The sequence below is a fragment of the Nicotiana attenuata genome, unplaced genomic scaffold (genome assembly GCF_001879085.1).
Source record: "Nicotiana attenuata strain UT unplaced genomic scaffold, NIATTr2, whole genome shotgun sequence".
Classification (NCBI taxonomy): domain Eukaryota; kingdom Viridiplantae; phylum Streptophyta; class Magnoliopsida; order Solanales; family Solanaceae; genus Nicotiana; species Nicotiana attenuata.
In genome coordinates, this window is record NW_017673569.1 from 83241 (window position 1) to 101746 (window position 18506).

The 18506-nt window shown below is 39.5% G+C and overlaps 1 protein-coding gene across 1 annotated transcript; it reads right to left on the reverse strand.

Annotated features, from left to right (window-relative positions):
- Nucleotides 1-4562: 4562 nt before the first annotated feature.
- On the reverse strand, nt 4563-6454 carry LOC109216753 (TMV resistance protein N-like). The gene is made up of 2 exons (XM_019380933.1): nt 4881-6454; nt 4563-4742 (listed from the first exon to the last, which is right to left on the reverse strand). The coding sequence occupies exon 1, from the start codon at nt 5715-5717 to the stop codon at nt 5049-5051; it is 669 nt and encodes a 222-aa protein (XP_019236478.1). The 5' UTR covers nt 5718-6454; the 3' UTR covers nt 4563-4742; nt 4881-5048.
- Between the last annotated feature and the right edge of the window lie 12052 nt (nt 6455-18506).

Here is an 18506-nt window from a genome sequence, read left to right on the forward strand (position 1 = left end):
AGTATGTGTTCTAAATTAAATACATAAAAGGACAAGGACTTAAAAGGCACACAAAGTGGCCTTGCACCACCGATGTGGCGACAAGCCCACTTTTCCAACATAAATAACAAACTATCTTTCAATCCCCCACTAGTTTGTTATATTTCTCATAATATTACGCATATTGGAGAGTATCTTGTTTTGATTTGAACTTTTCATTAGTGTAAATATCTTAAAGTCTTGACGAAGTTATTGGTACCTTAAAAGGTTTGAACCACAACTCCTTGTGTCAAAACCGAAAATATCACACGCACAATATTATACAGTGGCTAAGAAAATCCAGTATTTGCTTTAGCACGTTTATGGCCATGTGCTCATCCTGACTTCATGAATATTTACAAGATCAACCCCTTAAACCTTGCTTGAAGCGGCACCACTTCAATATTCATATAGGTGAAATTAGCTACAATGTTCCTGTTATTACAAACATTTACTAATTTCATTAAGATTTAATTCAACCTCTTCGTGTAACAGTTTGCACCATGAAGTTTGTTATTTTTTCCCTTAGTTATTTCAGATATTTAACAACTTCTTGACTCCTCCCCATAATAATACGTAGTACATTGGAATTAAGGTTCCGAAAGGAGATCAGTGCTTAAGCAATACAAAAGAACTTGTTATTACCTCATTGAACTTATTTTGTTAGAGTGTATACTAACTCAAAGTTGGGTTCCTGTCGCTTGTATTCAATTTAGAGGTTTTAGCCCCATTCCTTCACAAGTTTGTTGTACTACATTTCTCGTCAATGGTTTGGTAAGTGGATCTGCCAAATTCTTATTCGATCTCACATACACAATAGCTATAGTCCCGTTTGTGACTAATTCTCTTATATAAGCGTGCCTCAGGCTTATATGTCTTGATTTCCCATTATATATATCTTATTGTGAGCCACACACATGGTAGTCTCACTATCACAAAATACAGAAATGGCTGGCATAGGTTGTGGCCATAACTTTATATCTAATAACATGTTCCTCAACCATTCTGCTTCTTTCCCAGTAGCTGCTAATGCTATGAATTCAGATTCCATAGTAGAATGAGAAATACAAGTTTGTTTCTTGGATGCCCAATTAATGGCACCACCTCCCAAAGTAAATATCCATCTTGAAGTGGATTTATTATCATTAACACTGGTAATCCAACTTGCATCAGAATATCCCTCTAAAACAGTGGGAAAACCATTATAGCAAATGCCCAAATGTTTTCTGTATTTTAAATATCCAAGTACTCTAGTTATTGCTTTCCAATGATCATTACTTGGATTACTAGTAAACCTTGAAAGTTTACAAACAGCAAATGCTATATCAGGTCTTGTACAATGCATTGCATACATCATACTACCTATTGCACTTGCATACTCTAATTGGGTTATTGCTCTTCCAGTATTTTCAGTTAGCTTAATACTAAAGTCATAAGGAGTATTAAACTCCTTTATGCCTAAATGACTGAACTTAGCAAGGATCTTATCAATATAATGCGATTGTGATAAAGTCATTCTTTTGTTCTCTCTTTTCACCTTTATGCCTAGAATAGTATCTACTTCATTTAAGTCTTTCATCTTAAAAACTGAAGTTAGATACTTCTTGGTTTCAGTAATACCAAGCATATTTGTACCAAAAATTACATGTCATCAACATATAAACAAATGATAACTCCGTATTCTTTTGTGAACTTGGAGTAAATATATTTGTCAGCATGATTATACATGAATCCATTTGGAAGTACACCATTATCAAACCTTTCATGCCATTGCTTAGGTGCTTGTTTCAAACCATAGAGAGACTTTATCAATTTACATACTTTCTTCTCATTTCCTGGAAGAACAAAACCTTCAGGTTGTTGCATATAAATCTCTTCACTAAGGTTTGCGTTTAAAAAGGCCGTTTTAACATCCATTTGATGCACATACAAGTTATATATAGAAGATATCGATAAAAGCACTCTAATGGACGTTATTCTTGCTACAGGAGCATAAGTATCAAAATAGTCTATGCCTTCTTTTTGAGTGAAACCTTTTGCTACTAATCTTGCTTTGAAGGTTTGGATAGAACCGATTGTATTATGCTTCCTCCGAAAGACCCATTTACAACCTATGGGTTTTGATCCATTTGGAAGATAAACTAAAACCCAAGTATTGTTGGACATTATTGAATCCATTTCATCATTAATAGCCTCTTTCCAGAAGGCAGCATCTCGAGAAGCCATAGCTTCTTGAAATGTCTTCGGGTCTTCTTCAACATTTCTCCTTCTACAAGAAAGGCTAAAGATTGTGAAGAGATAAAATCAGAACCAAAACATTTTTCTTTCCTTATTCTTTGACTCTTTCTTAGTTCTATTTGTATATTGTCACTTTTCTTTTTTACTTGTAGTAATTTCGGAATGTGACAATCTATATGCATTATTATCACTTTCATTTTGATTCAGTCATTTCCTCATCGACAGTGTTATCTAAAAATTTATTTTGAATAAATTCAACATGAATAGATTCTATTATAACAGTAGATTCTAGATCCAACAATCTATATAGAATTTTGAGCATATCCAACAAAAACACTTTAATTTCCTCTAAGACCTAGTTTTGTTCTTTGGTGATCATGAACTCTATAGAATGATATACACCCCCACACTTTAAAATAATCTAAATTAGGTTTTCTATTATTCCAAAGTTCATATGGTGAAACATGTAAGCTTTTTGAAGGCACTCTATTTAATATGTGACAAGCTATTAAAAGTGCTTCACCCCATAAATTATGTGCTAAATGTGTATTCGTTAACATAGCATTAATCATATCAACTAAAGTTCTATTTTTCCTTTCAATCAAACCATTTTGTTGTGGTGTATAAGGAGCACTTGTTTGATGTATCAAACCATTCTCTTCACAAAACTTATTAAATTCGGAGGAAACATATTCTCCACCTCTATCGCTATGAAGAATCTTAATCTTAGTATTCTTTTTTATTTTTCACAACAGATTTATATTCTTTAAACTTCTGAAATGCTTCATCTTTTGTTCTAAGCAAGTAAACATATGTGAATCTAGAATAATCATCTATAAAAGTAATAAAATATCTCTTGCCTCCTCGGGTTAACTTTCTATTTAGTTCACATATATCAGAATGTACTAAGTGTAACAATTCACTAAATCTTGAAGTTTTACGAAAAGGTTTCTTAGTCATTTTTGCTTGTATACATATTTCACATTTTTTCACATTATCATGTTTTGCAAGAAATATATCCATTTTTGAACATATAATTTAACGAACCAAAATTTAAATGTCCTAATCTAGCATGCCATAAATAGGAATTGGACTCAACAATATAAGCAGAAACATAGTTTATTGCATTAATACTAAGTTTGAACATGCCATCACAAGTGTAGCCCTTTCCAACAAATAGACCATTCTTAGATATTATTACATGATCAGATTCTATGACTATCTTGAAGCCTCTCTTAGACAGCAAACTAGCAGACATCAAGTTCTTCTTCATGTCGGGAACATGGTACACATTTAGCAATGTTAGCTTCTGCCCAGAAGTCAAATTGATCTCAACACTTCCTTTTCCTGCAACATCTGCAGTCATATGATTTCCCATGAGAACCTTCTCGGGTTCTTTCACTTCTGCATAAGTCTTGAACATATTCTTCTCATAACAGACATGAACGGTGGCACCCGAATCCAACCACCAGTCTTGACTCTTAACAGCAGCAGCATCCATGTTTAATTCTGTAACCATATTACATGGTACTACAGAAAACATTGCAACCAAGCCTTGTGAATAACTTTCAACCGTGTTTGCTTTTGCTTTTTTAGACCTTCCCGAGTTTCCAAAATTTCCATGGTTAAAGTTAATTCCTGCTTTCTTAAACCTGCAATCACGGATCTTGTGGCCTTTCTTTCCACAATGATGACATTTCAAAGTATTCCTCTTTTTAAATTGAGGCTTATTTGAAACTTTCAGATTTTTGTTTCCATCTCCATTATTATTCTGACTAACATTATTAACTGTGGAACTCGAAGGTTGCATAAAAGTATCACGAATTCGATTCTCACTTTCAATTTGAATGTGAGTTCGAAACTGTTCCACAGTCAATTTTAGAGCCTTGATAACGACACTGAAGCGCCCTCTAAGCGAGGCGAAGTGCTCAACATATTTTGCGCCGCACTTGAGGACTTAAGCTAGCTTTAAGCGTTACTTTGCTGATATCAACTGAAAAGGATAAGCAACTAATTAAAGATACAAAATAGTTTATTTCGTAGAACACATTGAGAGCCAAATAAATCGTAAAAAGAACCATCAGAAATGAACAAGTCGAAAATACAAATTTGAATTTACCATAGAAAGCTAACATTCAAGACTTGAAATTTCTGATTTCTGCTCTTTTCATGGTATATAAAGTATGATTAATTTTGTACAGATATTAAAATGGCCATGTAAAAGTGTATTGCTAAAGTTAGAGCATGATCATTACGACAAGCAATATTTAAAGTTATGTAGTGTGTAAGAAACTTCTGGTGTTTCCAAAATGAAAATTATTTTGCAAGTGAAAAGTGAACATCAGTTTCTGATGGAGAGAATACAAGACTAGTTGAGCTCTACATCCCAAAGGAATAACAGTTCCAAGGCTGTTTTCATCCATCCATTTTGGCACAGCTTTCTTGCTTCGCGAACATTCATCTGCAATTGGTTTTTGAAAGTCTACCTGTCAGCAAAGGCGAAGATATGATTTCATTTCACAAGACTACTATTCTGGTCTAAGAGAGGCGTCACGTCACCTTTACTAATAAGACCAGTATATAATATAGATATGTAGATTGAAAAAGAATGGATTGTTGCATACCCAAGTAAGTTCTCTAGCGAATCTCTTTCTCAGGCCAAGAGTCCAGTTTTTCTGCTACAAACAAAGGAAACATATGCTCTTCATTGGCAATGCCACCGGCTTTAGAGCAAAGGGATTCCATACTTGCAACTTACTTTCATTAGAATGTGACCTTTGTTTCTAATGTTATTAAAGTATGCGACAGCGACAGCAACAACAACTGGATTCATGGGTCACGGAGTCATTGTTATTTTCCCTCATTTGCGGCAAGGCCTCAACCTCAGCTTCTTCTTTATACAACAAACGAACTCCATACTCCTTCGTTTCTCCAGAAAAAGATAGCCTAATAATCCCATAGTCATTTGGTGTTTTTCCATTTGCTTTAGATGTATTCCATAAGCCATCAACCAAGAAAAAATTAATGTCATCTTCTGTATCCCATTCTGCTGTATCACATTCTGAATGGCTGGACAATGCAAGTTTCTGGGTCATGCACGACATCCCGTCATCAGATACGGGAATCAATTGAGCTGTGGTGTCAATTAAGCTGCCACAGTAACATACAGCAAATCCCAAGAATTTATGAGGTATATACCAATTTTCAGGCAAATTGACTGATACACTACTATCCCTTCCCTTATAGAGGAACCAACTTGGGATATTATTCCAAGGATGCACAATGGTAAACACACTATCGGACAAGGAATCTGAAGCAGAGATGTCATGCCTCAAGGAAGATATATTCTGAAATAGGGCATGTGCAAACAAATTATACATAGAATCATTGTGTGCACCAAGTTTCACCCTCTGTAGTTTCTTTCTTTTTGTTACTAAATCATGGATACTTTTCATAGCCATATGACAATCTACACGCAATTCATTTAATTCAGGGGGAAGTTCTGGTAGCTGTGTAAGCCTCTCGCAATATGATAAGCCCAAGTATCGAAGAGCACCAAGTTGGGCTATGCTTCGAGGCAAATGCTCATAATTATTTCCACGAAGCTCCAACTTTTTCAAAGAGGATAAGGATCCAATATCTTCCGGAAGTCCTCCATCTATTAGATTGCAATGAGATCCAGATGTTCCAATGACCGTAATCCTTCAGCCATTGGAGGGAACTCAAAGTGTACTCCATCTTTGAAGCCTCCAAACATCAAGATTTTAAGTTTGTCCAAGCGTACGATGGATGACGGAGGTCGTGAAATTAGAGTATCAATGGCATGAAGCTCCTCCAAGTTGTGTAAATCCGCTATCTCTTCTGGCAAGCTTTCCAGTTTTGAGCACTTCGACACATTTAGAAAAACCAAACTTTTCAACTTATAGATGCTGCTTGGAAGAGCTACAAGGCTTCTCATACCGCTCAAATCTAGCTTGGTAATATGTGTTTGGTACTGAGTAATAGAGGATGGTCGTTCCTTTATCTCCGGCTTCATTCTCCCGTGAATTTCTGGAAATTTCTCTAACATATAGCAAAATTCGAAATCCAGATATTCAAGAGATTCCACGTTAAAACATGGAAACCTCTTAAGGTTTTCACAATAACTCAAATCTAACTGAATGAGTTTGCTGCAACATCCCGGGGAATGATGAACCTTTTCAAGACTACCACAACCATACAGATCCAAATACTCCAAATTTGGCATCCCCGTGAAATCTGGTGTTCGCATCAGGCTTCTACACTTCCTGAGATCTATCCTCCGTAGAGACGGCAAATGCTGTTCAAAAGACAGATAGAATGAGAAACTGAATAAAATGATTGAAAAAAGCTGTAGCAAAGAGAAATAAAGAGCTTAGAGAAGTGAAATATAAAATGGGGAAACCCAAATGTTAAATCCGAAAGCAATGTATAAAAGCGTATATGTCATTCTAGAAAATAGTTGTACAGAATGAACTCTTTTTGTTTTACTAATAAGAATTCCTTCCATCACACTGTATACAATCGAGGATGAAATTCATATGAATCTAATCTTACTATGAGAAATAATTGAATGAGGTCTTAAATTGAGCTTCTTAGTTAAAATGATGATGGGAAAATTTGGTAAAAAAAAGGACATAAAGATCTTACAATAATACTAGAACAACCCCAAATAATGTAAAATACAATAATTTCTTTTGAGATGAAAATACATTAATTTGAGCTTATTAATTAATACTCCCTCCGGTCCATAATAAGTGACACTTTGGTCATTGGCAAACCCCTTAAGAAAATACTAACTCCTAGTAAAATAAACAATCATCCTGCTCGCGAATCATCCATGCGACGCAGGTACACATAAAATACATGCTCAAATAGCCAATTAGGAATTTATCGGGGAATAATTATCCAAATAAAACCAATTCTCCTTTGACAAATTTAAAAAAAAAAAATAAAGTTTAATCCTTTTAAAAAATTCACTTACTAATTCAATGTGATTTGAGCAATTCAAGCTATCAATGGGTTCATAAGTATTCCAAGTATAACATGCTTTTGGGTCCTAGACTAACCGAACAATAGCATAATAGCAGCTACGCACGGACTCTCGTCACCTGTGCGTACGTAGCCCCCACAAATAGGAGCACATAATATATTAATTCACCTATGGGGACATTTCCCTCTTACAAGGTTAGAAAGGAGACTCACCTCGCTCCGAAGATCCATAACCGGCATTTCACGCCCTTCCGAAGACTCTAGTTGATGCACCACGCTCCAAAACTAGCCAACGGTTACGCAAATCCATTAATATATGCTCAATTATTCATTACAATCTAATTTATAGCAATTTCTAACTCCGGTCAAAAAGTTGACCAAAACGCCCTCGGGCCCACGTGCCCGGAATCCGAAATTTTTCGAAGATAAAGATTACCCATGACCTTATGAACTAAAATATATAATTTACTCCTAATTCCATGTTCAATTTCGTGGCTAAATTTCAAGAATATAATTTTCTAGGTTTTCCACCAAAACCTCAATTTTTATACTAATTTTCATGCCCAAATCCATACATAATTGATGTATTCAACTCAAAATAGGTGGGGTTAACTTACCTTAACATTGATGACGAAAATCTCCTCTTGAAGCTCCCCAAAAATCGCCCAAGCCTTGAAAAAATGAGAGAAATGAACTCAACCCCGATTTTAAAACAAACTTTCTGCCTCCAGGCATTTCCGCTTATGCGGCTCCGCTTGTGCGGTCAAAACGCTGCTTCTGCGGCTCCTTCCCAAGCTGCCCAGCTTCCGCTTCTGCGCTCCCTTTTTCGCAGGTGCGGTCCCGCATCTGCGGCTCCCTGACCGCATCTGCGGTCCCAGCTTTCCTCACCCAAAATCTGCATCTGCGGTCTTCCTGGCCGCTTCTGCGGCTCCGCACCTGCGGCCAAAACTTCGCAGGTGCGGAAATACCAGATACCAGCTGCTTCAGCTTTTCCTCAACTCCAAAAATCGATCCGTCAACCACCCGGAATCCACCCGAGGCCCCCGGGACCCCAACTAATCATACCAACTAATCCCAAAACACATTACGGACTCGCTCGAAGCTTCAAATCACATCAAACAACGCTAAAAATCATGAATCGACCTCCAATCCAAACTTAATGAACTTAAAAAATTCAAACTTCTACTTTCGATGCTTAAACCTATCAAATCACGTCCGATTGACCTCAAATTTTGCACACAAGTCATATTCGACATTACGGACCTACTGCAACTTCCGGAATCGGATTCCGAACCCGATATCGAAAAATCCATCTCCGGTCAAACTTCTCAAAAACCTTCAAATTTCTATCTTTAGCGAAATGGTTCCAAAATGACCCACGGACCTCCGAATTCACTTCCGATCGCGGCCCCAACTCCAGAATCACCATATGGAGCTATTCACAGTCTCGGAATCCCAAACGGACATCGATAACACTGAAATGCACTTCAAGCCAAACTTATGAAATTTCTTCTAAAATGCTAACTTCCANAATAGGCGCCAAAACGTTCTCGGGTTATCCAAAACCCGAACCGGGCATACGCCCAAGTCCGAATTTATCATACGAACCTGCTGGAACCTTCAGATCCCGATTCCGAGGTCGTTTACTCAAAACCCAATCCTAGCCCATTCTTTCAACTTTAAGCTTTCAAAATAAGAATTCTCTTTCTAAATCAACTCTAGACTTCCCGAAATTCAATTCCGACCACGCGCACAAGTCATAATACCTGAAATGAAGCTGTTCATGGCCTCAGGATGCTGAACAGAGCGCTAGAACTCAAAATGACCGGTCGGGTCGTTACATTCTCTCCCACTTAAACATACGTTCGTCCTCAAACGTGCTGAGAACTACACTGAAGTAGTCTGAAATCACTGGCTAACTTCTCATGCACCTTCCCGTGCTACCCCAACTCAGTTGAGCACATTAGCTTGATCAGTTCTGAAGACATCCCCTTTTTTTTTCAAGCAATAAGCCTTAAAGCCCAATTCCAACATCTGGAATTCCATGCCCGGCCTGTTTTCAACATAAGATCACCATATCAATCACAACACGTTGTACCCAAACATGGCTGCATAACCTTGCTGAATTCACACCTAGCATCACTTTACCTATCGGGCCACAATAACACTCGCTGATCAACCTAGTCGAAATTCCACGAATCTGATGCTCCCATTGCACCCCACAACATTCACAGGTCTTACTCTAACTCTTACAATACCGCCACAACGGAAGAGATGTGCAAAAATTCATAGTCAACTGCCGAGTCAACCAATCATCGAGTCTATACTTCTGAACATTACCACATTCTGAACCATATAATGATCTTTACTCCTTAATATATTCCATATAGTCAGATTGCACTGATCCTGAATCCAATGATCTCGTCTCACCCAGTACGAACTGTTCAGGCAATAAGCCACCCCGACATGACCAAAAGTCTCATATGATGCTACAATGTGCCAATAGGCTACCCCTACGAACGCGATATAAAGGAAAGCAAACTTTGAGTAGGGAATTCAACTACACCGCTCGCGAATCATACATGCGACGCGGTCAACTTAATTAAACAAACACCCCGCTCGCGAATCATACATGCGACGCGGGCACATAGCTAATATAAGCTTTCCTCATAAAATAGGAAACAAAACACATAAAAGCAGATAAGGGGAACTGTACTCAGCCTCACACTGCTGCGGCGTGCAACCTGCTTCGATCAACATAACCATGGCGGCGTGCCACCCGATCCACCCATAAAACTCACACAGGGAGGTATGCTCCGAGCTAGATTGCCTATTTCAATAATATACCGAATATTGGTCACAAGCACACTACGTGCTCAATTCCATCCCTGGGGAGACATATAGCGTCAGAAGCCACAAAACTCAAGCACACTGAGGTGCGATATACGATCTGAAGTCTCAAAAGCCATCATGCTCATATTACATCATCTCTACGCGGATCCTCAACACATAAGCAATTTTCCAAGCCGCCTCCTAACTCACACAGAGCAATGTATCACTACATGAGATATCTGACAATAAAATAACACCCTGACTGCTCCTCCATAAGGAGCGCATTGCTGAATTGAACACGTTTGGCCTGACATAGAGTCCATATTCACATTTGAATCCATCCACTGACCTCAAGTCGATCCCGATCATATCAACTAAACCAATAACCTTTCAAAGGTCCATACTAATCTCCCTCTTCTCATAACACACAAGAACAACCATCATAACCGGAGTACTCATCCACAGTCCACAACTCAGTAACCGAGTGCCCTCCAGGCACATATTCTCAACTTATCGATATCATCACAAATCATCATACTTGGTCTAAGTCCTTAATCAATCCAGTGACTACCTGCCACGCTTATACAATCTTCTTGTGGGACACACACCCATAACCTACCATAACAAATAGTTGGGTTGTACCTCCAAACCACCGACCGCACTACGCTGAAAAACGATCAAGAATCATTAACCAGGACGCAAAGACCCTTTTCATAAAACACTGATCTCAGGTGACGCTGAAGACAATACCATCTTACCTTAAACATCGAAACTCCTTTCCTGCTCATCCGAGCTTGTGACATCCTTGTCAACACCGAACTGCTACATTGATCTTCACTTCAAATTCCCTACCACTCACCGCACGTGGCATGCCAATATACAATAGAACTCGTTCTTTCACCATAGCTTCGGAACCCCTAATAGGTTAGCACTTCATCATATAAAAACTTTTCACTTAACTCACTCCAGGAGATCCATATTGTCACACAGGTGAATTCTCAAGGCCGTAGGATATGCAAATCTCTAAGTAGTGGTCTAAGCCACCATAGCCCTTCCGGAATCTGCTTTCGCATAACAAGCCATAACAGTAGAATGCTCCTGAATAACATCAATTACGGCGGCTGACAAGCCTCGTACCGTCACAAATCACTTACATAACTCGATCACGCTGAAGGAACTGATCGCTAACACCAATATGCCAAACTCAACTATGGCTAATCAATCTACATTCTTCCAATTTATCCTTGATTGCCTTAGAGATAATACTAACTCCATCCAACACATAACATACTCCATCTGCACCCATCTCGAGTGACCTCGAGTCACGAGACCATGCTGTCCCGAATCTCGCGAACCACTTCATACCTTCCTTGCGCGCATATTCGCACCCTCAGCTGATATGCCCATTCTGCTAATCCTATTATGAATCCGAAATCTCTTCTCATTTTCCTCTCAAGTTCTACACTGCAAGTCAAAACATCATAGAATACTCTGTGCCTCTTCTCATAGGCTGCTAACAAGCTCTATTCTAAACCGTATCTATAGGCTCGAAATCATTAGGCATCACACTTTATCTTTTGAATTCACTAGGACCGTTGTTGAGAGCCACCCGCTCTGACTTGGCCTCGAATATAATTAACTCCACAGACCTTCTAGCACATGAATACCCTCTCGACGAAGCACCTGGCAGAATCACTTCCCTTGAAACCCACACTTATACGAGGCCTAAACTCCGAATCCTTTCTCAATTCTGAACATGAGCCAACAAGGCCAACCATGGCACATCTTTAACAGTCCCTTTGCTCAATTCACCACTTATGTTCTTTCCGTAGTTGAAACAGCTCAGAAATATGCTAATAACCAGAAACCTCGCAAGTAGCTAGCTATGCAACCCAATCATAAACAGTGGGACTCTCCCACTTAGCTTGAAGCCATTATTTCACAAATCTGGAACTCACCCGTCCTGTTTATCTCTTATTGACATAACCTTGCGCAATCAATCACCAAAAATTCTCGAAACCTTTTGGTAAAACCCCCTTCTTATATTCTGACTCATCAAACACATTTGCACAACCGATCTCTTTGATATATAACCGATAGAATTCTTCGCAGAAGCCTCGCCAATCACGCGACCGCTAACCTGCTCACTTGGGTAACCCACCTATAAAAGCTCTCCCCGGCATCTTCCAACGCTGCTGCACGAGGTACAACCATTACGACATCAATAACCCATCCTGAGTCCGAGCTAACTCTCCAGCCGCACAGGTCCATTGACCCCTTGTGGACATCATTTAAATGTGCGGCAACATCCTTCCAAATCCAAAGTTATGCTGCATCCTTCTTCATTTAAGCGGCTCCTTTCCGTTATATTATATCTCCTGCCGCGCCGGAACCCCTACTTGAAATTAGATTCGTATACCCCAATAACCAAGCACTAATATTCTCAAATCACTCCAAACTCTCCTTAAGGTGCGTAATCATCCTACCACCAAGCCCATATGCAACCTACATCACTCTCCCACTTTAGGCAAACTCGCTTCTTTAATCAGCTATCTGACCCTTGCTTCATACACCTGGCCTTTTAGAAGTTTAAAACCCCGCCTGACACTTCCCGCACGCATTTCTCATCTTTTGCTGCTCGGTTGTTGCCTTAATAAAATCCATCTTCATAGCACTTGAGTCCACAAATCACTACTAACTTTAAACCTTTCCGAAGTTCATCTTTATCGAACCGTCAACATTAGAAATGCTGATTCAATCCTGAATCCTCTGCACCCTGCGATATCTGACAGTTGTATCTCCAATACTATTTCACAATATCTTGCCCCAAAGGAGAATTGTAGCAGATCATAACACCGACAAACTTAGTACGTTCAATTAGGACAACGACACCCCATCATAGAAGAAAGCTCAAACACGCTTGCAAATACCAAGTCTCATTACTTCCACCAGCCCACATCTGACCATCCTTGGTCCACTTGCCCTTCCCCTGCCGGGAATAAAATACTGAATCTCTTGATTAAACACTGAGTAAACCTTCCTTCAAGTCATTCACTGTCCCGACACGTGGACAGACATCCTACCATCATATCACTACTGTGGAACAGTCATTCATAGGCATCATGGCAACTTGTGCCTAGCCCCAAAGCCCTTAGAAGTACCGTTACTGAGCTGAAACTTTACAATATCCTTCCATAAGGCGACAATAATAATCAGATCAACTACACCGGGAGAAACATCCCGCACCACATCCGTAGTACTGTTATGATTCTTCAATTCTCGATTTATAACTAGCGCTTTGCGTCGCGTAGGATTGAGTAGGAATGAATTAAAGGCATACGCCTCCAAGGATCAAATCGCACGACAAGGAATCAAGAAGGGAAGTACTCCTAACAGTCCTGCAGCCTCCCGAGGATAAGTACAGACGTCTCCGTACCGATCCGCGAGACTCTACTAGACTTGCTCATGACTCGTGAAACCCTAGGAACCTAGTGCTCCGATACCATGTTGTCACTATCCAAAATCCACTAAGGGTCGTGGTGGCGCCGGACACCGTTGTCAGGCAAGCCAACTAAATAGTCAATTAAATCCTCTCTTAATACCTTTGAAAATCTAGGATTTTTCCTTCCATTTTTCATAAATAAAACAATCTCTGCTTCAATTCAATTTAAGAAATAACTATTAGTACACATCTTTCGAAAACCATCCCAGAACCCGATGTCACAAGTGCATGAGCATCTATTGATAAGGAAAATAAAATACAACATCTGTCCGAAATACAGTGGACAGGGAATAATTATAAAAAATGTTGAAAGGAACTACACTAGCTGCGGGTCGCCTCGAACAATGCAGCTCACCTAGTCCCAGAGTCATCCGCGTTGCTACGTCCAGTAGGTCACAAGGGTTACATATACCTGTGCAACAAAAATGCACAGAAGTATAGTATGAGTACGGAAACAACGTGTACTCAATGAGTATCCCGCCTAACCTCGAAGAAGTAGAGACGAGATGGTCAACTTTGACACTTACTAGTGGTCCAACAATAATATACTATATGTATGAGGAAATCAGGGATTTTATATAGCAGTTCTAACTCTCAAAGCCGGAAAAAAACAGGCAATACACCTTCAACAAATAATAAGGATTTTCAAGGTTCACTTTTCTTTATCTCATCAATTTATATCAAGCCACGAAGGGAAAATTTCACGTTTAAAATTCTCAAGCGACAAATAACATGCGCAAATCACACCGAGGCGACGGCCCAATCCAACAGAAATGTAAACTGTGCACTGCCGAGGGTCGAATGGCACGAACCATAGATGCATCTATTACCCCGCTCGCAAATTTATCCATGCGACGCGGTCAAAATTAAAATAAACAATCATCCTGCTCGCGAATCATCCATGCGACGCAGGTACACATAAAATACATGCTCAAATAGCCAATTAGGAATTTATCGGGGAATAATTATCCAAATAAAACCAATTCTCCTTTAACAAATTTTTAAAAAAATGAAGTTTAATCCTTTTAAAAAATTCACTTACTAATTCAGTGTGATTTAAGCAATTCAAGCTATCAATGGGTTCATAAGTATTCCAAGTATAACATGCTTTTGGGTCCTAGACTACCCGGACAATAGCATAATAGCAGCTACGCACGGACTCTCGTCACCTCGTGCGTACGTAGCCCCCACAAATAGGAGCACATAATCAATTAATTCACCTATGGGGACAGTTCCCTCTTACAAGGTTAGAAAGGAGACTCACCTCGCTTCGAAGATCCATAACCGGCATTCCACGCCCTTCCGAAGACTCTAGTTGATGCACCACGCTCCAAAACTAGCCAATGGTTACGCAAATCCATTAATATATGCTCAATTGTTCATTACAATCTAATTTATAGCAATTCCTAACTCCGGTCGAAAAGTTGCCCGGAATCCGAAATTTTTCGAAGATAAAGATTACCCATGACCTTATGAACTCAAATATACAATTTACTCCTAATTCCATGTTCAATTTCGTGGCTAAATTTCAAGAATATAATTTTCTAGGTTTTCCACCAAAACCTCCATTTTGATACTAATTTTCATGCCCAAATCCATACATAATTGATGTATTCAACTCAAAATAGGTGGGGATAACTTACCTTAACATTGATGACGAAACTCTCCTCTTGAAGCTCCCCAAAAATCGCCCAAGCCTTGAAAAAATGAGAGAAATGAACTCAACCCCGATTTTAAAACAAACTTTCTGCCTCCAGGCATTTCCGCTTATGCGGCTCCGCTTATGCGGTCAGAACGCCGCTTCTGCGGCTCCTTCCCAAGCCGCCCAGCTTCATTTTCTGCGCTCCCTTTTCCGCAGGTGCGGTCCCGCATCTGCGGCTCCCTGACCGCATCTGCGGTCCCAGCTTTCCTCACCCAAAATCCGCATCTGCGGTCTTCCTGGCCGCTTCTGCGGCTCCGCACCTGCGGCCAAAACTTCGCAGGTGCGGAAATACTAGATACCAACTGCTTGAGCTTTTCCTCAACTCCAAAAATCGATCCGTCAACCACCCGGAATCCACCCAGGCCCCCGGGACCCCAACTAATCATACCAACCAATCCCAAAACACATTACGGACTCGCTCGAAGCTTCAAATCACATCAAACAACGCTAAAATCATGAATCGACCTCCAATCCAAACTTAATGAACTTCAAAAATTCAAACTTTTACTTTCGATGCTTAAACCTATCAAATCACGTCCGATTGACCTCAAATTTTGCACACAAGTCATATTCGACATTACGGACCTACTGCAACTTCCGGAATCGGATTCCGACCCCGATATCAAAAAGTCCACCTCCGGTCAAACTTCTCAAAAACCTTCAAATTTCTATCTTTAGCCAAATGGTTCCAAAATGACCCACGGACTTCCGAATTCACTTCCGATCGCGCCCCCAACTCCAGAATCACCATACGGAGCTATTCCAGTCTCGGAATCCCAAACGGACATCGATAACACTGAAATGCACTTCAAGCCAAACTTATGAAATTTCTTCTAAAATGCTGACTTCCATAATAGGCGCCAAAACGTTCCCGGGTTATCCAAAACCCGAACCGGGCATACGCCCAAGTCCGAATTTATCATACGAACCTGCTGGAACCTTCAGATCCCGATTCCGAGGTCGTTTACTTAAAACCCAATCCTAGCCCATTCTTTCAACTTTAAGCTTTCAAAATAAGAATTCTCTTTCTAAATCAACTCTGGACTTCCCGAAATTCAATTCCGACCACGCGCACAAGTCATAATACCTGAAATGAAACTGCTCATGGCCTCAGGCTGCTGAACGGAGCGCTAGAACTCAAAACGACCGGTCGGGTCGTTACACTCTAATTGAGTTATTATGTAATAACATGTCATAAAATTTTCAAGTTAATCCAAAGAATGAAATTGGATTAAACAGATTAAGTGGCTACTAGACTAATCCATCACTAACAAATATAAGAAAAACGAATTAGGCAAAATAAATTAAAGAGGCTGCTAAACAAATTAGGCAATTAATATTACTTTTGCTTCTCCTACTAAGTAAAGTAAACAACTAAAATGACGTGCCTGCAAGACCATGAAGCAAGAGTGATCACGCCCAACTATGCCTTATAAAAAGGACAATGCGGTCGTTGCAAATATAATCCGGTTTACAAGTCCGGAATCGAATCCCACAGAGAACTAAGGTTTAGCTACAGCTGTTCACTATCACCAAGAAGACAAGCTTGAACAATTCCTAACTTATAGATATTAAGATTCTTGTGTTTAACTACTTAACTAACAAATTAAAATAGTAAATTAACAACTAAAGATACTGAGGGTTAGAGAAAAGATTAAGGAGGTCTAGAGTTATGATTTCCCCAATTGTCGGAATCCTTCCTGCTATGTCTTCTATAATTTCGCCTAAGTATTCTCTACCGATCATGAGCACTCTTATTACCGTAAATCTCTCCCGAGTAATTACGACAATTTACTAGACGCACTCTCCCGAGATACGCTAGTTGGCTTTTAATACAACTCACTTTAGATCGCACCCAAGGCTTCGTTATCCCTAATCCCGCCTTTAAACCCTCGGTTATTGATCCCTCATATACTTTGGGAGTGGTGTTGTTCAACAATTACCTAAATATGCACTCTCTCCCGAGTTATGCATACTAAATAGGGCCAGCTAATTGAGAGCTCTTCAATCAACTAGAATATAAACGTAGTTGAACAAATAGAGAAAAGCTATGGCTCAATTATATAAAAACATAACAAGAATTTATCCTACAAAAGGTTCTATCAAAACTCTAGATAACAAATTAGCTATTCATAATAGCATGTAAAACTACAATACTAAAAGTCATAACCAACAATGAAAAATAGGAAGAGGAAGGAAAAACTTGTAGAAGAATTCTCCGCCTTGCTCCCAATGTGTTCTTGCCTCCAAGGGTGTTGTCTAACCCTAAAGTAGTGTCTCTCCGCCTCCTTAGGTCTAATTTGTGTCCAAAATATGTCCTCTTCTTGTTCTAGGCCGGCCTCCTTTGTTTTATATAGGGTTTAGGACTTAAAATCCCATGTTTTACACTTTAGCCCCTGAAATTTACGCTTCCCACCGCGTTTTCACCGCGATCGCGGTGGAACCGCGGCCAAACGCCATCGCGGATTCTTCATTCTTCAGAAACTGCCTTCCACCGCGGTTCTGCCGCGGTTCTGCCGCGGTCGCGGCAAAACCGCGGTTTTTCACCCTGTTCCGTTTGAAATTTGGAAAAACGTAAAACATGAAAGTTGTAGCCCTTTGAGTTAGCTTTCCAACCATATATTGTGGAGCCCAAATGGAGTTCTGAGCAAAAAGTTATGTCTATTTTACTAGACAGTGCGCAATATGCCTCCTCAAGCCTTCGTTCGTACTTAATTATCAAATTTGACCCCCGAACACGATCCCGGCTTAATTCCTTGAGCTTTTACTCAGACTTCAAAGCTTCAAATCACTTAAATTCATTCCATAACATCTATATAGCTCGGAATCACACCTACAAGGCATAAAACACACAATTAGTGCAAAACACTAGCGATTAAAGCGCAAACTCAATTAAAGTGCAGTAAATTCGAGTGTAATAAGCGACTAAAATATGCAATTATAGCCTATCATCAAAGAGGAACAAATAATTGGAATTGACTAGCCTATGTATCTTTGGAATATAAAAATTAGAAATTAAATATTATTGCATTGTTTAGCCTACTTACTGTATTGTTGATCATCACTTCTTCGAAATCCTCGGCGAGCCATAGTCTGCTGCGTTCTCCCGAATTCTATTGCAAGTTCACTATATATTTACCCATATCTTGAATTAGGTCATGCATTTGAATCTCATCATATTCAGAGATGGACACAAGAGATTTT

Coding starts and splice junctions, on each gene's coding strand:
- LOC109216753 (XM_019380933.1), bottom strand. CDS start 5,717: ATGGCTATGAAAAGTATCCATGATTTAGTAACAAAAAGAAAGAAACTA.